Genomic DNA, 20,517 nt, shown 5'->3' with positions numbered 1-20,517 from the left:
ACAGCTCTCTCTGCAGCCACCTCCTCTGCTTTCTGCATATATGCCAGGGTTGGCGAGCCCTTGCTAAGGCAGCTGGCTATAGCCAATATCAGATTGCAGTCAGGACTCCACCCGATTCTAAGGTGGATTTGCAGAAGCCTGAAGAAAGGTATCATCTCTTCCCTGTTCCTATGTTGGCTAGGACAGTGCAGAACTCTTGGCCTTTCACAGATAATGCTGGTGCCACACAAAGTAAATATATAAAAGAATAATAGTGCAGAAGGATTCTTCCTGGGAATGGGAAATTGACATACTAACCAACTTCATTCCCTCTGAGCCACACTACTACTGGCTATAGGCAACAATCAGTCAAAGCAGATGCCTGAATGGGAATATTGGGAAATGGCATTAACACAAAAGCTCAATACAAAAGATTTTGCTACACTGATCAACATCACCATCAAGTTCTGTCAGTCAACAGCTGGCCAAAGACCTGCCCACGGGTCTCCCCAGGCTCTATGCATGCTGGCGCCATGAACGTATGCTTTTTCTCCACTTGGCACTTCCTCTCCCTTGTCTGCAGTGTTCTTTTCTTTGAGTGATGGTTCTGCTCACCAGCTTTTCAAGGCCCTGTTTTACCTGGTGCTGTCACAGTTCTGGTTTTAAAAAGCAGTTCTCTGAATAGCAACTGTTAAAAATAGCATTGTAGCATTTCATATTTATTGTATCTCAGTCAAACCAAATGTTCTGAGATTATAAGTGGAAAAATGTTTTTTTCTATCTACCAACCATGCCAACTCACTTCAGGCTCTGAAAGTCAAGCTGATTTATTTCTGCTTTGCACATCATCATCTGTAATGAAGGTTCTGCAGACCAAATGCTGCCCTCAGTGACATCTGCCTGACCCCACTGTTTATAAATGCTGCTTCAGTGACAGTGTGATCTCACTGTCTCCAAATTCTGCCCTTGGTAACACCTGGGTGACCCCAACAAAAGATATAATTTTGGCCTGCAGAACCATCATTACTGATGATAGTGTACAGGGTGGAAAGAACCCAGCTTGACTCCTGGAATCCGGGACAAGTTTGTGGTGCTAGCAGTTAGAAAAGCTATCTTTCTATTTGTAATATGAGCACATTTAATCTGGAGATTTTTGAGAGACAAACATGGTACCCATGAGACCATTTTATGGATTCACATTTCTAACAGAGCTGCACTTTAAACAGTTCCTTTTAGTTCCACAGTCTTTTTCCATATCTTAATGTAGGCCCCAGTTTTCTGCTCCATTACCTTAGTAAGGAGTCTGCCTTAGACACAATCCACAACAAGGACACCCTTCCTCTTTCCCAAACTGGGAGACTGAGAAAAAAAAAGGGAACCGAAATAGAAAAGACAAGCCTTGCTTCTCTGATTGTTCCATTACTTTTTTCTTTTGTGTCCTGAGTTACTAGATGAGTTAGTAATGTTCATCTTTAGAATCTCTATCTTGTTTGTATCTGAGATTTCCCGCTCTCATGCTTCTCCTGCTCTTCTGGACACCATATGTGCTGGCTGAGTGAGATGATAATGCTTGCAAGGAAGAGATGGTTCAGGAAGACAAAATTGTCTACACAGCCTGAAGGAATTCTAAAAACAGCTTTGAAAAGAAAATGTGATTATATTAAGCTACAAACAGCAGAGACAGAGAATAAAATGGTTTTAGAGAAATTAGAAAAATGAATCACAGAATCATTAGGATTGTAATGATCAAAATGAGACTTTACCTCAATGAATGAAAATCAGTATATTTCATTAAAAGAAATAGGCAGGGCTGAGATCTCTTGGGAGGAAGGAGGCCTGGAAAGTAGCCAAGAAAGAGTTAGGGGAGATGGTGGATAGCAAATTAGAGATGTGCTGGAAATCTCATATGGCAACCAAAAAGCAAATGACACACTGTATTTTATGTAAAGAGGCACAGTATCATGTCATGGACAGGGATGTGATAGTTCTACTTTCGGATATAACCACTTTTGGAATATTACAATTCTGCCTCAACACAAACGTAACATTGACAAATAGGAGAGGGTCCAATAAGTAAAATGAGATCATTGACGACTTGGTGGGTAGGACTGCTGTATGAGGAGAGGTTAAAGAAACCTCAGGAAGTATAACTATAACTAGGAACCTTGAAGATGTGGAGGAGAGGATTCAAAGAATGTCAAGTACTGTATTTGGGAGGGAGAGGGTTGTTCTGGAAGAAGTATCTGTGAGCAACAGGAAGAAACAAGGAGAAATTCAGGCTGCACATCAGGAGAAATTTCCTAGCAATAAGGTTGATTAGACTCTTGTATTGTCTCCCAGGCGAAGTGATGGAATTCCTGCTACTGGAGTTATTTAAAAGCAGGCTGAACACAGCATCAGAGAATGCTCTGTACAGAAGAGCTGGAGAATGGAAAGAATGGACTGAAGCATGGAAGACATCTTTTTCATCTCTAATCTCTGTGATTCTTTGAAGAAGAATTTCCTCCATTCACCCTGCTTTGTACACAATACCTCTGGTCTTTTCTCTGATTCGGATGAATAGATTAGGTACGAAGGACAGTGGTTTGAAAATGGTCAGCTTCCAGTATGCTAGAAGAATAGCTGGGCACTGCCTCTTTCCATGTAAGTGAAAAAATATAATTGTGAGATCACACGAATGGCAAGAATGGGTTTGGAGCCTTGTCCTGGAGTCCAAAAGGGAACTCAGAAAGTATTTCCGGAGTGGCTCCTTGCAGCCTTCGATACTTGGATTACGTTTCTGAAATTTTGCAGAAATCTTCTGCTCCCCCCCCCCCCCCGCCTCCCCCTTCTGTGCATTTTTGGTGCTGAGCTTTTTCCGGTTTTCCCACACTCCTGCCTGTCACAGAGCAGAAACCACAAAAATGCAGCGAAGTAAAGTCTGTCCAAGAAGCTGCAATTCCATCTCACAAGGATAAACATTCTTTCTGCCAACAAGTGAGCACAGCACACCGGCATCTTCAAATACACATCCCTGCTGCCCAGCAAAGGAACCCACTGACACAGCCTGTCACCTGTACTAACATGAGCCACCCCAGCACAAAGAGAATTGGATGGTGAATTCACCAGCACAGACCTGCCAGACCTCATGATCACAGCCGCCCTCACTGAGTCAACCAATCCTGCTAATGTCTTGTTTTCTTTTTAAATAGTTTTGGGGGATGAATTTAGTGCACTGTCTAAAGATAGGCATTGTGCAGGCAGGAAATATAAAGGCTTCTCCAGCACATCTCTTCCCATGTTCCTCCAAAACACCTTATTATTCCAGTCCTGCTCCCTCAGCCCCCCAACCACAGCATTGCCAATGCACCTCTATTCTGCATCTAAGCACTTCCGCAGGGGGGCTTTTAGAAAAATGATTATTTTTTATTAAAGCCTCTCTCTTAAATAGGGAAGGGGCTGGGAGGAGTCAGAGAATCTGGCAGGAATCAAACAGAACTGAGGGGAGAGGGTTATGAATGTAGTTCCCCCCATCAGTGTTTTAGAGATTAAAACAAGTCCAAAGATGGGTAAGGATAAGGGCTGGAGAGACTTCAATATGAGGATACATTGTAAAGGTGGAGACTTTTTAGTCTACAGAGAAGAAAAATGAAAGGGGGCATGATACAGAGAGATAGAACAATGAATTGTACAGATAAAATTACCCTCTCATAACACTGGAACAAGGGGATGCTCAAGGAAATTAAAAGGCAACAAACTTGAAACTGATAAAAGGATATTATTTTTTTGTACACAGCACATAACTAACCTGTGGAAATCACAGCCATAGGATGGGTCGGAGGCCAAAAGCTTAGTAAGGTTCAAATAGCATTGGACATTTATATGGGAAATTACATAAATATACATAACATATATATGGGGATACAAACCCTCATGCTTTGGGACAAACCAACCACTAGCTGATGGGGTTAGGAAGAAACTTCTCCTATAAGCAGATGAGTCCATTATGGATAGTTCTGGAGAATGAATTTAGTGCACTATCTAAAGACAAAAAGAAAAGGAGTACTTGTGGCACCTTAGAGACTAACAAATTTATTAGAGCATAAGCTTTTGTGAGTTACAGCTCACTTCATCGGATGCATGAGCTGTAACTCACGAAAGCTTATGCTCTAATAAATTTGTTAGTCTCTAAGGTGCCACAAGTACTCCTTTTCTTTTTGCGAATACAGACTAACACGGCTGCTACTCTGAAACCTATCTAAAGACAGACATAGTGCAGGCAGGAAATGTACCAGCTTCTCCAGCACAGCTCTGTTCATGCACCTCCAACACACCTTGTTACTCCAATCTTGCTCCCCCAAGAAGCACCTGCCATTCACCATTGTCAGAGACAGGCTAGTGGCTTAGGTAGCCCACTTCTCCAATATGTATGGCAATTCCTATATCCTCATATTTATATGAAGCTATGGCCTTGCTTACACTCTGAGGTAAAGCTCCATTTTAGGGTACAACTACTCCAGTGTATCAAGGCCAGATTCTTCCAAGGTCTCAATTCAGGAAGAACGCCCTGAAGGATCTGTATCAAAGATGCTTGCTGGCAATGTGTTCCTCACAGATTTTCTGGCACAGGAAAAACTTACTTGGAAATCCTCTGGGCTGCCACTTTTCTGACCACTGCCTGCCTATGGTTGGCTGGAGGCTTGGGGACCAGGTGAGAGGATGTACTCTGGGATGGCATCACTTTGTGCGAACTGGTCACCTTCTGGATGCTGGAAGTGGCACTTGATGGCTTGCGGGCACCAGAATCAGCCGGCACGGATATATTGCTGAAGCTGGGTGGTGGGTGGTTGGCAAAGAGAGCCTGGTAGAAAACAAGATACAGGGATTGGTTATTTTCCCTTTGCAACTCCACTGGGAGAACCATGTGGTGAGGAGCCTTGCCTGGGAAGAGAAAGCCCCAGCCTGGTAAAGGGGACCATCCAACTAGAAGGTTCCTGGGACAGTCTCAGAAATAGATACAAACTGACGGGACTGATTCCATGAAGGAGTTTTTATAGCAGAATTCTACAGCCTTGGAAAGTGAGGGTTAGTTCTAGAAATGCCAACAAACTCTGACACTGTGGCACAACATAGCAGGTGCTACAACACTGACTCCCAGATCCAACCTTCTCCTAGTCTTTGAGCTAATAGGAAGCCCTAAATTACCCTTACAGAAGCAAGGGGCACTAAGAGGGCAAACTGATAAAGAGTATTTCCCCCTGACTCAGGCTCTGGGGATTCTTTGGGGAGAGAGGAAGCTCCCAGTCATGAGGGGAGAGATATGCTGAAGGTTTGGGAGATGGGGCAAAATAGCTTGTAAACTGCCAGGCACCGAAGAACAAAGCCACAGGTGGCAGAGGAGGGGAATGGCTCTCTGCACCAACTCAGCTGAGATTCAAAGCAGCACTCAATTCTCTTTAGGAAGTTGCAACCTGCCGGGAACTCTGCCTTATCCTTCCTCAAAGCTGCTTAGTTAGATCCCCATTCAGAGCACTGAACTGTAGCCATGTGGCTTACTGGTGAAAAGTCAGTTATGAAAGATGAGGGGAAAGGGTGAGCACTAGACAGTCTCCTGGGAAAGGTTGGGGCTTCAGTGCACTTGGTTGCATTTGTCCTGAGTTTCTTTCTCTGGTGAGGAACACACAGAGGCACAGGGAGTGGGCTCCAGACTCCAGAGAAAGCCACAATCTGAGGATTGGCCGAGTCCCAGCATAAAGACAGGAAAAGCCCCTCTCCCCCACAATTCTCTGGCAAATGGCAGGGCACTCGTGTGGGAAGGAGTTTCTGACAGGCAGAGCCTGGGGGGAGAAAGGGGAATGTGAGAGCCAAACCAGGCCTTTTCCACTACAATGCACTGACAAGATCTGCTGAGCTTTCTACTCCTCGTTAACCTCTCCATGTCCTGCAGCTCCATTTTGATCCTGGATTCCTGAGCAGGATTACCTTCAGGCACAACTGTATAAATGACAAGTCAGGAGGAAGGCAGTAAATGCCACACTCTTGGCTTAGTCCAGTACAGCTGAGAGCCCATCACATTATCAGGGAAGGGATGGAGTTTCCCCACTCACTGTGCTTTCCTCCCCTGACCCAGAGACCGCTCCTCACTACATCCATGCACAAGAATTTTTTTTTAAAGTGCTTTTCCCTTGTTACTAAAATCCTGACACCTGGAGTTTGCAAACCTCTTGCACTGTACTGTCTACATCACCTCCCCAAACATGCTCAGGCAAGAAGGTCAGTCACCCAGGAGGAAGAACAAACAGGAATTCTTATAACACAGGCTGATCATCAGAGGCAGGGCCGAGACCTACCTAAGGGAAGGTTAGGGCTGTTTTGCTTTGGGATAACAGACTTCTGAAAGGCCTCTGTCTCCAGACTGTGCTGAGATCCTGGCTGCCTTCCACCGCAGCCAGGGTGTAGAGACTGGGGGTTGACACTGACCATGGCTTCTGGATCCAGCTACAAAGCACGCTGCCCTGCTGTGAACCCTATGGGGGCGGGGCGGGAAACCAGAAGAAGCTACTGTGCAAACAAAGGGCAGCAGGGGAGGCCAGACAGAGAAAGGGATGGGAAGAGATTTCAGAACATACACACATGAAGGTGTGCCCTCATCATTCAGGATCCACAAAGTCCAGTTCTAGGGAGGACTGTAGCATGGAAGAAACTCTGATATAAACAGCCCAGGAGCATCTAGTACTCAACAGTTATTAAGGGAAACATCCAGAACAGGGCTCACAATGCTGGAGAGTTGGACTGGCTGCTGAGGAGACTCATGCCCTCCCCTGTGGAAGATGCCAAGGGGCACAAATCTGCATAATATTTAGCACAATATAGGACTTTGCATCTTCAAAACACTGCAAAAACATTAGCTAATTAATCCCGAAAACATTCCTGGCAGACAGGTCTGGTGTATTAACCATTAACCATTTTATAGGTGGGCACCTTGGGCCACAGAGAGGGCAAGTGATCTGCCACAGATGGAGCCACCCTCAGAGCTAGAGTCAGAACTCAGGAGTTCCTGAGTCTCAGTCCTGTACTCCACACCAGTAGATCACACCTCTCCTCATTTTACACAGAAACAAAGTACAGACAAAATGATAGCTGCACAAAAAGAATGCTTTTTAAGTAGAAAATGTCATGTACAATTTGCCAGTCAGGGTGACGCATATGGTAAGGTATCAGCAAGCAGAAACCAAGCTTCCTGTACCCACTCACAATTAAAGTGAGGAAGTACCAGAAGTTTGAACTAAAACAGTTATGCTAATGATCTTCAAAAACAGAAAGAAGGATCCTGCCACTTATCCTCCCATATATCCAACATCTATCCCTAGAAAAATAATAGAACAAATGCCGCAAGTAAAATCAATAAATAATCACTAAACCTGAGAATGACAGAATCACAAACAACAAGCAGAAATGAGGATTTATAAAGATTAGCTCACCAGACAAACGTAATTGCCTTTTGGGACAGAATTACAAAATACGTGTGTATAATTTGATAAGGTTTGGAATGTTTGTAAAGCATTTGCTACAGTTTTCTATTAAATCTATTCACAAAGTTCAGTCAAATCAGCATGGATATGGTAGAAAACTGGCTGAGTGACCAAACAAAGGGGCAAAAAGTAATGATAATTGGCAAAATACTGAGTTGTGGGAAGGGAAGTCTAGTGTGGAACCACAATGGTCAGTGTAAGGGCCAATCTGCTGTAAGGACTTCATTAATGATCTAGAAAAAGGAGAGCACATTAATAGAATTCATAAATGATAGTACAGTGGGTACTACTTTGTAAACTATTCAGGAGAGGGACTGTCTTGATATATGTTAAAATAAACTGACTGCATGCTTTCTCCTTCTACCCAACCCTTTGTACGAAGTTTGTTTTCATAAACTGTGAGCTTTCTGGGACACAAATTGGGTTTTATTATATATTTGTAAAGTATTCAGCACATTGCGCGTGCTGAAATAAATAAATAAATAAATATATATATATACATAAATATAATGAGATTAGAAAGAGGGGGGCAGAACTTCAGGTGGTATAAATCAACATACCATCACTGACTTCAGTGGAGTTATTTTATTTTACAGTAGAACCTCAGAGTTACTAACACCTTGGAAATGGAAGCTGTTCAGAGCTCTGAAATGTTCGTAACTCTGAACAAAACATTATGGTTGTTCTTTCAAAAGTTTACAACTAAACATTGACTTAATACAGCTTTGAAACTTTACTACTCAGAAGAAAAATGTTGCTTTTAACCACCTTAATTTAAGTGAAACAAACACAAAACCAGTTTCCTTACCTTGTCAAATCTTTTTTTAAAACTTTCCCCTTTTTTTAGTAGTTTACGTTTAACACAGTAATGTACTGTACAGTATTTGCTTCCTTTTTTTTGTCTCTGCTGCCTGATTACGTACGTCCGGTTGCAAATGAGGTGGGTGGTTGACTGGTGAGTTTGTAACTCTGGTGTTGGTAACTCTGAGGTTCTGGAGTAGCAGCCGTGTTAGTCTGTATTCGCAAAAAGAAAAGGAGTACTTGTGGCACCTTAAAGACTAACAAATTTATTTGAGCATAAGCTTTCGTGAGCTACAGCTCACTTCATCGGATGCATTTGGTGGAAGCATCCGATGAAGTGAGCTGTAGCTCACGAAAGCTTATGCTCAAATAAATTTGTTAGTCTCTAAGGTGCCACAAGTACTCCTTTTCTTTCTGAGGTTCTGCTGTACCTAAACTAAAGATATGACCCCATAGGTAGCAAATAAAAATTGGATTTGTCTTGGAAAACTGCAGTTAACACATTTGCAGAAAAATAATCCAAGGGAGAAAACTGGGAAAAGAAATGTATGAAGGAGATGAGGGAGGGAGCTAAATAGTCTTTAATGCAACATGGTAGCGAAAAATGTCAATGCAGATTAGGCTGCTCTCAGAGAGGCCTTGCATCCCAGAGCAAAGGGGGGAGGGTTTTTTTTCTAGTGCAACCACACCTGCTTTGAATGCCCTACATTCCCAGTGAGACACTGACAAATTGGAGTACATCCAGAAAATAGTAAAAGAAATTAGTTAGGGGGAAAGTTAAATCTCCTTAGCTTAGCTACGTGCTGACTAACTTGGGACCATGCAACTTTCTGAAGGGTGTAAGGGGAGAGAGGAATTATTTAGCAACTGGGGATGAACTGGACACAGTATTCATATCAGAAAACTATTTAAACTATTGATTGAAACTGTAACCATGAGTGACCCCAATACTCATTATCATTTGTTAAATGTTTTATCTGACCCTTTCTGACACAAGGCTGCAATGATAGGAATCATTTTATTATATGACTGAACTAGGGTTGTTTTAATTTAGCATATTTCTCATTTCCCATATGCAATGTTTAGGATAAAGCTCTAGCTCTAGTAGCTGCCCATACACATAAAATAGATACAGGCTAAACAGAACAAACCTACATAGGGTAGGAGAAGCCTCCATGACAGTTAGTGGCATCTCCCCAGTAGAGGGAACAATTAGAAAGTAAACACTGATTGTTTAATTTCCTAGGCAAGGGCATCTCTGGTAACAACATCCAGGTCAGATCACGTCACTCATCGCTACCTTCAGTCCATACAAAATGCTGCTGCTGCTAAACTTTCTTCCTTTCCTGTTGGTTTGATCATGTAACTCCTGTTCTTTGAACCACTCCAGTATCAGATTTAAGCTTCTTGTCATCACCTTCAAAGCTCTGCCCCTCCCTACTTATCCTTCCTTGTCAAGCTTCATGCTGGCTCTCTGTCCCCTTCACTCTGCCAGTGCTCCCAATCTCCTCCATCTGTCTGTCAGATTCTCACACAATCACCCTTGTGCCTTCTCCCGTGCAGGCCCCTATGAATGGTACAATATCCCTGAGCTCCTCCAAAAAGGACCTATCTCTTCCAAATTTAAATCGTTCTTTAAGACCCATTTTTGCCATGTTGCCTATAGTGAATCAAGTTGACTTGTTTATAAATTGCCTATATTGTTATTCCCCTTCCCCTGACTACTTGTCTTAGATAGTGCGCTCCTCAGAGTTTGTACAGCACAAAGCATGCCTTCCGTTTGCACATATACATATGACTTTAAATATGCCACTCCTGTCCTTCCATTCATACAGCTCTCTTCCAGCACATCAGGCTGTCAGCACCACAGAGAGCAGGACCTTCCTTGCATCATGCACAATGATGCTGCTGTTACTTACTCACACACTGCCTGTGGACAAACAGACACATCCAAACCAGACATCATATAGAGAAGAGGAAAATAGAAACTGCTTTCAGTACAGCAAGGCACCTTTCAAGGACATGACATATCAGTGAGGTGACCAGAGAAGCTGTGGCATGAGCACCTAGGCTGCTGGGAAATGGCTGGGTTGCCTCACCAAGGCAATTCCCAAGCCATGACTGGAATTGCAACATCATATGGAAATGCCCTCTTTGTGGCCTGGAGATACACAGAATGCAGGGTCCAAAGCACTCACAGTAACAGATAGTGTGATACTGCCTGCAAATGATAGGCCTTTTCCACTTGGGCTTCATTTCTCCTGCTGCTAACAGTATCAAGTTCTCAGCACTACTATAACTCTTTTCATCCACAGCTTTCAGAGCAATTCACATAAGTGTGTCAGTATCAGATTGGAAACTGAGGCACAAAGCCATAGGCACCAACTTTTATTTTTTCCCAGCAGTGCCCCCGCCCCTGCCACTCTGCCCCTTCCCCCAAGGCCCTACCCTTACTCAGCCTCTTCCTGCCCCCATCCACCAGTCACTTGCTGCTCTTCACCCTCCCCCAAATGCTTCCCGGAGCCGCCAAACACCTGTTTGGCAGCACCCCTGATTAGCTGATCAGCAGCACCGCCGAACAGCTATCGTTGGGGGTGCTGAGCACCCACTATTTTTTTTTCATGGGTGCTCCAGCCGTGGAGCACGCACAGAGTCAGTGCCTATGCACAAAGCAATGAAGTAACTTGCTTAAGGTCCCCAAGTGACCTGACAGAGTTAAGAATAGAAAAAAGGTGTCCTGAATCCCAGTCCAGTATCGACAGGACCACAGAATAAAGGGTGCCAGGGAGCAGGAACTGAATAGTCTGGAAAATGAATAAAATTAGATTTAGTAAAGCTTCTCAACCCTGATTAAGGTTCTGAGGGAAGAACTCAGAAGAGTTTAGAAAAGGTAAACCCAAAGCCAGGGAACCTGGAGGCTGGTGCTGCACTTCTCTAAACCCAGAGGTCTGAGGTGAAGGTCTTATTCTCCTCTGTACCATTCCCCAAGGCTGTGCTGATGGAGTCTCCAAATTCTCCTGCTAGTCTTCTCTCCCCTCCCCCACATTACACACAGTGTTCTAAGTGCTCTGAGAAGCAGGAGCAATTCCCAGATGAATGCAGAATTTTTCTGGCTTTGTGCAATGAATTTTCTTGGATCAGAGCAACAAGAGTTGGTTGTGTTGAGGCCGCCCCTCCAGCACTGTGAGTGTGCAGTACATAGGGAGCCCTCAGCAAGGTGAGGAAGGCTGTGAAAGACCCATTGATGCTACCCACTGACCTCCCCCAACCCCAGGCACCCTGCCTGCGAGAACACATGGTTTCTGTGGGCCCTACCCTCAGGATGCCAATAAACACTTCTCATTCCCAATCTCCAAGCCAGACTGCTTGATAAAAGCAGTGGGGGAAAACTCATCAGCATGAGATGCCACCTCAGAAAAAGGCTTTTTGTGAGTGCAGATCTAAGGTATGGCAAGGGAGGACAGAGGGAGAAAGCAAGAGGAAAGAAGTGACAAATGGGGGAAGGAAAGAGACAAAGAGAGAGAGATGGAAGGAAAAGTTTTAAGCCAGAGGTTCCCAAACTGTGTTGTGTGCAGAGTGGGCTGGTTACCTGCTCCTGGCTCCTCCCCTTATGTCCAGCTACTACAGTGATTAAATACTTTCCTAATGTGCTTTTGCCACACAAGACACTGGTGTCATACACAAGCCATTGGTGTCATTGGCATAAGGATGTTTTATCATTGCAAGGGGATGAAGCCCAGGCATCGTGAATTGGGAAAAAAGCAGGAGGACCTGGGTGCAGCAAGCAGGACAGTGGATGGGGGGCAGACAACAATGAGTGGAGTGGGATGGGGCTTGGACAATGGAGTAGGTATCAGGGTAGGAGGCCTGGGTGACAATGAGTGGGAATGGGTAAGGCCCAAGTGATAGCGAGCAGGTGAGTGGGGGCCCAGGTGCAGTGACTATAGAGGATGTGGGGAGGCACAGATAATGGTGAGTGGAAGGGGAAGGTAGGAGGCCACAGTGAAAATAAGCAGGATGGTGACCAGGCAGTAGTGAACGGAAGGGAGTGAGGGCTGGAACTTGGGCCAAAGTGAGTGGGAGGCGGTAATGGGATGGGGGAGGGGGAGTTGTAAGGGTAGGTGGGGGAAGCTAAACAGTGGTGAATGACGGGGACAGGGAAGGCAACAGTGAACAGGAGAGGGAGCTGGTGGTAGGGTAGGCGATGGTGAGTCTGTTGTAGTGCTCTGGCTACTAAGCAAGAGAGGTCAGTGCAATTGTGCCTGAGATGGGAGATCTGTCTGGCAAAGACAAGTGGGAGGAGATGTATCCAAGAGACACTCTCTCTATTAAGACCTGGCTTTCAATACAAGGAAGTCTGAAGGTATATCTACGCTGCAATTAAAAACCTGCAGCTGGCCTGTGCCAGCTGACTCAGGCTTGCGGGGCTGCTTAATTGCATTGGGGCTGCTTAATTGCATTGTAGATGTTCAGGTTTGAGCTGAAGCCCGGGCTCTAGGACCTGCAAGGTGGGAGGGTCCCAGAACTCAGGCTGCAGCCTGAACTTCTATGCAGCAATTAAACAGCCCCTTAGCTCAGGAGCGTCAGCTCTAGTCAGCTGGCATGGGCCAGACGTGGGTGTCTAATTGCAGTGTAGACATACCCTAGTGTTAAACAGATCCCTTTCTTCATTAATGGCAATTTCAGAGCTGCCTGAGCCCGTGGCAGGGCAATGGCCTTGATACTGAAGCTCTGAACTGTTCGGCTTGGGAAGGGGGGGGGCGGGGTGAGGAGTGGAGGCTTAACAAAGAATCACTTTAACAGAAACTCCTGAGTAATGGCTCTGCCCTAGGCCAAAAATAACATCAGCTCAATGTCGGCAATTAGAAGAGGGCTCAGCCAGGCCCCCATGGTCAGCTCCAGCCTCCTCACAGGCACAGCTCAGCTCGGTTTGCAGTGCTACCCTACGCTCATCAGCAGCCACGGCTGCCCACCCAGAGCCCCTTGGACAGAGATGAAAGAAGGGCCTTCTGCTCCTGCTCAGAGGGGTAGCAAGCGGGGAGGGGGAGTTTGGGGAAGGAAAGGACACAGTACAGACAGAAAAGGAGTACTTGTGGCACCTTAGAGACTAACAAATTTATTTGAGCATAAGCTTTCGTGAGCTACAGCTCACTTCATCGGATGCATGCAGTGGAAAATACAGTGGGGAGATGATTTATATACACAGAGAACATGAAACAATGGGTGTTATCATACACACTGTAACGAGAGTGATCACTTAAGATGAGCTATGACCAGCAGGAAGGGGAGGGAAGAAAACCTTTTGTAGTGATAATCAAGGTGGGCCATTTCCAGCAGTTGATAAGAACGTCTGAGGAACAGTGGGGGGGGGAATAACATGGGGAAATAGTTTTACTTTGTGTAATGACCCATCCATTCCCAGTCTCTATTCAAGCCTAAGTTAATTGTATCCAGTTTGCAAATTAATTCCAATTCAGCAGTCTCTCGTTGGAGTCTGTTTTTGAAGTTTTTTTGTTGAAGAATAGCCACTCTTAGGTCTGTAATCGAGTGATCAGAGATTGAAGTGTTCTCCGACTGGTTTTTGAATGTTATAATTCTTGACCTCTGATTTGTGTCCATTTATTCTTTTACATAGAGACTGTCCAGTTTGACCAATGTACATGGCAGAGGGGCATTGCTGGCGCATGATGGCATATATCACATTGGTAGATGTGCAGGTGAACAAGCCTCTGATAGTGTGGCTGAAGTGATTAGGTCCTATGATGGTGTCCCCTGTACAGACAGAAGTTGCCTCCCTCTCTGATTTCCCTCCCAGAATGGTGGGAATTGAGCCATAAGCTGTTTGTTAGGGACCCTGCAGTAACTTGTAATTTATGCCCCTGATATGGGGGTGGGAGGGCCCCACATGTTTAGTTCTTGCTGGTGTTTGAGGCCATCCCTGCCAGACTGCCCAGCAAATACCAATAGCTCCCACCTAACCTGGGTCAAACAACCTGTGCTGAGTGGAGGTCCAAGCACATGAAGAATCCCACTGCCGTTCCAGCCACCAATCAAAATGAAGGAAACCCTGCCCTCCATGAGAAATGGGGTAACTCATGCTTTATAAACCCCTGCAGGGTTTCCATCTAGGGTGTGGAGATTCTGCTCCAGACACAGCTGCTGAAACACTGTCATTCATTACATTGGAATCATACAGGACTCAAGGATCTTGATCCCATTTCCATTTTCTTCCTGCCTTGACAGCATTGTGTCTCCCTCTGTCTCTTCCAATGGTGTCAAGGGAATGACTCTGTGCCAAATGGCTGAGTGCCTAGCAAGTAAAGGAAACATTAGATGAACTGACTGATAATGATGGTGTGTAGCAGGGAGAAGCTCACACCTCGGCTCAGGCTCTATACCTGTGTCTATTGTGTATTTAAGGCTCTTAGAATATTCCTGGCAGAGATGAACCTTATTCCCTCACAGGAAGGGTGGAGACTTCCCCAGGAATGAAGCAATCCAGGTAATGTTTGGTCTTCACTGTGGTGAAGTCCTTTTCCTATCAGTCTACATTGTTTGGTGCATGGGTACTGTGGTGTGTGGGAGAGGACTTGGTCAAGCTGCAGCTGAAAGAGAGACCACTGGTACCAACTTCACAAGGCAGAGACACATGTCAACACAGCTATGAGACTCTGGGGAATGGAGACACACAAACGTAGCAATGACACCCGTATAGGTAAACCACATGTGCTCTTGGTGGATACAAACACATGCCACCACAACTATGGGATTTACAGACAATGAATCTTTGGGCCAGGTGAGGCTGGGCTCTGACTCAGGAACTAGGTAGAATAGTGAGCAGCAGCACTCAGATAGTCATCTAGAGAGGGATCCTGACCCAGAGGGAGGCCAAGAGGGACAGCAGCATTAGGCCGCTATCAGAATCACTAATATAGGTTCAGTCCTGTCCTCAAAACCCACAAGTGGTGCTTCCTCCCCACAAAACCTTGTGCCATGTCCTGGGTGTGAGACTGTGCCCATGCCACAGGTGTAGAAACTGGCAGTGGTCCTTCTCAGGCAGACTTTTGTCTCAGTTACCTGGTGCCGGGCTCGGCTTTGCTCCAAGAGCTGTCGGGACTGAAGCTTCTGCTGCTGGAGTTGCTGCACGGCAAAATGGAGCTGATAGCTGCCAGCAGTTGGCTGATACTTGGGATGTGCCAGTTGGCTTCCTATCATCTTGCTGTAGACACAGTTCTCTAATTCTCCTTCCCAGGCGAAGCTGTCACTCTTTAGAGCCCTGAGAAGAGAAGAGCCATCACACAAGTTATCATCTCCATTACCCTGCATGCGAGGCCAGGGGAGCTGCTGCCCACAGGGCATCACTGCTCCCGAAGGAGTCACTACTTGACAGGCATGCGATTAGCAACAAGTGGGTGGCACTGGCAAGTAGAACACATGATACAAATGTTGCATGTCAGCCGTGGGCCTGGAAAGGAGGACCTGCCTCCAACAATAAAAGTCTGGAAATCTGGACTGGGCCTATGTTACTATCCTTGCTACCAAGCCTGAGGCGAACAATTGCAGAGAAACAAGAGGGAAAATCCAAGAGTGACATTAGGACATGACCATGGCTATCTAGCTAGCACTGAGGGGAAACAGTCAGCCTTGTAGCCCCCAGAGTCAGGGTTCCACAGAGTTAAATGGCTGAGCTAAGGATTACTGTAATTGGGGACCTACACTCGGCCCATGGGTTTTGAGGAGAGCAGGTGACAGAGTGACAGGGTCACAAGGTGTCCTGGAGAACCTGGGATAGCCGAACAATCCAGGTTCCCTGCGCTAACTGACCAGATGCCACATGGTCCACTGAGTCTGACCAATAAAACCTTTAAGTCCCATTGCTTGAGCCTCCTATGTCCCCACTGAGCTCATTCTTCTCTCCCATTGTGTCTCATGTCTAGACACTCCCTTTGGATCTTATGTGTTGAGAAATACAGACTTTCCTTAAAGTTCCTGTGCACACCGTAATTGACTGGGATACAGATGATGCTTGTATCTGCTGCATCCTACCACGAGTGCAGAGAGGGATAGTGTTTCTCAGTGGAGGAATGTCACCCCAATCTCTTCACTTCATAGAGTTCAAATAAAAAAAAACCCAAAGCCCCTCATTTAACCGTTGGAACAATTAACCATTGGACCAATTTACCAACAGTCATTTTTAAATCAAGACTGGATGCTTCCTAAAAGATCCGCTCTAGGAATTATTTTGGAGAAGTTCTATGGCCAGTGTTATGTAGGAGGTCTGACCAGATGATCACAGTCACCCCTTCTGGCCTTGGAATCTATGAATTTATAACCCCAGACTTCCGTGAACCTGGTATGTTCTCCCCTGCAATCCTGGCCACCAAACTGATCCAGAGTAACATATTGAGGATGATCTTAAAAGGGACAAACTCAGTTACCCAGCCCACAACACACATTTTTTGCTGCTGAATCACTAGGAGAGGGCAGGGACACTGCAAGAGGTTCAAGTGGACCCATCCCTACACCCAAACTCTCAGCAGCAATGGAGCAAAGCAGCCCTGCTTAGCAAGGGACATTGGTTGTCAGCATCTCCATCCTGCTTCCTGTGGGGCACTCACGCCCCTCTGTCCTATCTCGGACACTTTCCAGGCCCCTCCATTGTGCTGTCTGCAGGGGACCCCATACCACAGGCCACCCTTCATCATCATATAAAAAAACAGATTAGAATCCTGTACAAATGACTTTGGCTCCCACCTCACTGAGTCTTAAATTGTCATCTCTGCCTCTTTTCCAAGTGCTTGGGAGGAAGTGTGCTCTAATGAATACAGACCTGGGACTCAGAAGATCAGCGTTCTAATCCTGGCTCTGCCACTGACTCAGTGGGTTACCTTGGGCAAGTCACTTCACCACTCTGCGCCTCTGTTTCCCCTCCTGCCCTTTGTCTTTCTTTTCTAAACAGACTGTAACTCTTTGTTGGCAAGGACTGTCTCTCACTATGTGTTTGTACTGCACCTAACACAACATATATCTATATCTTTTAAATGTCGTCTCTGTCTTTGGCATTTTGTGGTTCTTCAGTTTCCCCCTCTTATGGTACCTGGTTTATTTCTCCACAGTCCTCCTCCTTCCTTCCATCCTATCTCCTCAAGATATTCCCTTTCCTATTGTTTCTGTTGCAGCTCCTTGGTCACATCTCTCCTTCCCAGTTATACCCAAACGAAATGAGAAAGAGCCAAACTCTGGGGTGTCTAGTATTAGGAATGCATGCCCCCTCTTTTCCTCAGGTGAACAGTGTAGTCCTTGCTCTCCAACATGGCTGGATCCTGTCCTGCGGCTCTGCCTGCAGTTGCTCAGCTCTGTGCATCACGCATATGCCACAGGCTGAGCAGGGGAAGTGTTGCAAGCCCCTCAACACTGCTCCCTACTGGGCACAAGATGCCCCAGAAGTGTAAATACAAAGAAATGTATTGCAATCACAAGGCATATTTAGAAACCTGGAAATGATCTCCATCTGCTGCCTTATCAGACCTGCCTGCTCCCAACACTGGTTATTATCAGATTGCTGTCATCTGGCCCTTTCCCCATATCCTTGGGGTAACACTGGCCCTCACACTGCATGGATCCTGACTCTATCCCCACTTCCAGGTGGTAAAGCCCCTGGACTCTTCTGACAGCATGTGAAACAGCTGCAGCAGCTGTGCTCCTCCCAGTGAAACTGGGGAGGTGATGCTCACAGTTGAGAAACAGAGGAGATTTTGCTGGGACTGAAACACACTCCTGTGGGGACAGATGGAATCACTGCAGACCATTTGAAAAAACCAAAACCAAAACACCAATGCCCACTGGCCCCAGTAGATATAAAGGTCACTCAAAAGCAAAGCTGGAATTAGTCTGGCACTCAGCAGGCAGCCTGAAAAGGACCCTTTCATCAATGGCAATGAAGAATCTTGAGCTGTGGTCCCTCAGTTACAAACTACCCACACTACATTCTACTTGCCCATTTGTCTGTGGTGTGTAATTTTTCTCACACCTTCAATTTCTCCTCCTTATTGTCATAGTAAAAGGTGGTGAGTGGATTTTGTACCTGACTAGTAATTTTCATGGTCATATCTCTCCTTAAACCCCATTCTATCCCCGGAGCTTCCCACTAAGAATCCACCAAGCACAAAGAAAAACAAGCAACGCTCACCCCATTTAGAGCCTGGACATTCCTCTGGTCATCAACATGTTAGGGGGCTGAACTGTCTGACTGACATTAAGCATCCTCCTTCTCCTTGGTGTATTTACCTGGGTCACCCTTCCTAACAGTGCTCAATAAAAAGTAAGAGTCCTGCTGATCATGGCTGCTTTCTGAAAGCTCTTTGGGACAGGCACCTATAGTTCTACAGTGCAGCTCCCAGCCTGACTGAGAATCAAGACATAATACAGAACTAAGGCTTGTGAAGGTGAAGCAAGTCAAGCAATTCTCAGGGCACTCAGACAAGGTACCCAATTGATCCTGGAGCTCAGTGCCTGCTCCAAATCTCCAGAGATCTTCCTCCAGTTAAGAACCTGCACAGCATAAATTCTATCCTTTAATGAATAAGAATGCCTGAGAAGCTAAAGACAGGGCTGCTTTCTTGAACTTACGCAAGCTATGATTAAGTGAAAGAGATACACTGATGTGATGTGAACACCTTTGAAGATATCTTTAAATTGCCCCCAGTCTAACCAGCAAGACTTGCTGTTGAATGGATGAAACACAAAGGAGGCCCATACCTGTGTTTCAGGAAAAGGGTGCACATCTTGCAGCAGTAAGATATGAAGGCAATAGAGACATATTCACTGAGCTAAAGTCAGTGAGCAGCAGCAGCAATCTTTTGGCAGGTGTTATACCAAAAATCTGAAGAGATCATATTTAAACTACACATCTGATGCTGTAAGGGGTGACTGTGACACTTGTAGACCAGGCGCCAGCTCATGCCAAGGCCCCAAGGCCACACCAAACATTGACAAATGCATAGCTGGAAACCAGTCTGGCTCACCTGTTAGGACCATTAAAATAGGTATTAGAGTTATAAGAATGTAGATTTTATGAAATGCTTGTAGAATACTGCATGTATTAATCTTACTTATATAATCTTACTTGCTTAGTAGAGGCCTGTATCCCATGTTATAAGGTATTATTTAAGTGTTTGTTCTGCAAATATAAAAATGTTTGCTAAGACTGTAAACTCCCACAGCTGGGGAGAAGCATCACCAAATGCTGAAATACTAATTTACCACAAGAGTGTCATCTCCTCCCCAACAAAGGCCTATAGACACCAGACAAACCATTGTGGAACATTAGTGGACAAAAGACTGATGATTGCTTCCCCATGAAGCTGGTCATGCACAAGCCCTTGTCCCATCACAGCTTGAATGCTGGGGGAAGGGAATAAAAATCCTTGTTAAAGAGAAATTATTACGACTATGCTGCATGGAATTCAGAGGGGACAATATTTCTATGCATTAGCAAGGGATCCCTATGCTGCTTAATTTGTTTAAGCCCTAGGGGATATATAGCACTTGCATATATAGCAGCTACTATCACCCTTTGAAACCTAAGATTGTAACTCATTTGTATGTTTATGTTTCCCTTCTCTAACCTTATAAAATAACTAGGGCTGTCGATTAATCGCAGTTAACTCATGCGATTAACTCAAAAAAATTAATTGCAATTAAAAAAATTAATCACGATTTATGGGTTTTAATCGCACCGTTAAAACAACAGAATATCAATTGAAATTTATTAAATATTTTAGATGTTTTTTACATTTGCATATAGTATTGTGTCGTAATTGAAATCAAAGTGTATATTTTTTTACAAATATTTGCACTGTAAAAATGATTAAAAAATAGTATTTTTCAATTCACTTCATACAAGTACTGTAGTGCAATCTCTTTGTTGTGAAAGTTCAACTTACAAATGTAGATTTTTTTTTTACATAACTGCACTCAAAAACAAAACAATGTAAAACTTTATAGTCTACAAGCCCACTCAGTCCTACTTCTTGTTCAGCCAATTGCTAAGACAAACAAGTTTATTTACATTTACCGGAGATAATACTGCCCACTTCTTATTTACAATATCACCAGAAAGTGAGAACAGGCATTTGCATGGCACTTTTGTAGCCAGCACTGCAAGGTATTTAAGTGCCAGATATACTAAACATTCATAGGTCCCTTCATGCTTCAGTCACCATTC

General features: G+C 44.9%; 1 protein-coding gene across 21 annotated transcripts in view; it reads right to left on the bottom strand.

The window, feature by feature from the left end:
* TTLL5 (tubulin tyrosine ligase like 5) overlaps window positions 1-20,517 on the bottom strand; it is a 224,711-nt gene that overhangs the window by 41,853 nt on the left and 162,341 nt on the right. For 19 of the 21 annotated variants that reach the window (XM_043516200.1, XM_043516204.1, XM_043516197.1 and 16 more), the window contains 2 exons: window positions 15,369-15,567; window positions 4,599-4,819 (listed from right to left, as the gene is read on the bottom strand). In XM_043516200.1, coding sequence (XP_043372135.1) covers window positions 4,599-4,819; window positions 15,369-15,567 — 420 coding nt within the window. Of the gene's footprint in view, window positions 1-4,598; window positions 4,820-15,368; window positions 15,568-20,517 lie in introns of those variants that run through there. The other 2 variants (XM_043516208.1, XR_006281938.1) reach the window with 2 other exon arrangements.

The sequence above is a fragment of the Dermochelys coriacea genome, chromosome 6, assembly GCF_009764565.3.
Source record: "Dermochelys coriacea isolate rDerCor1 chromosome 6, rDerCor1.pri.v4, whole genome shotgun sequence".
Lineage (NCBI taxonomy): Eukaryota > Metazoa > Chordata > Testudines > Dermochelyidae > Dermochelys > Dermochelys coriacea.
Note: the sequence above shows the minus strand (reverse complement) of the source record. Positions and strands in the feature narration are given on the sequence as shown.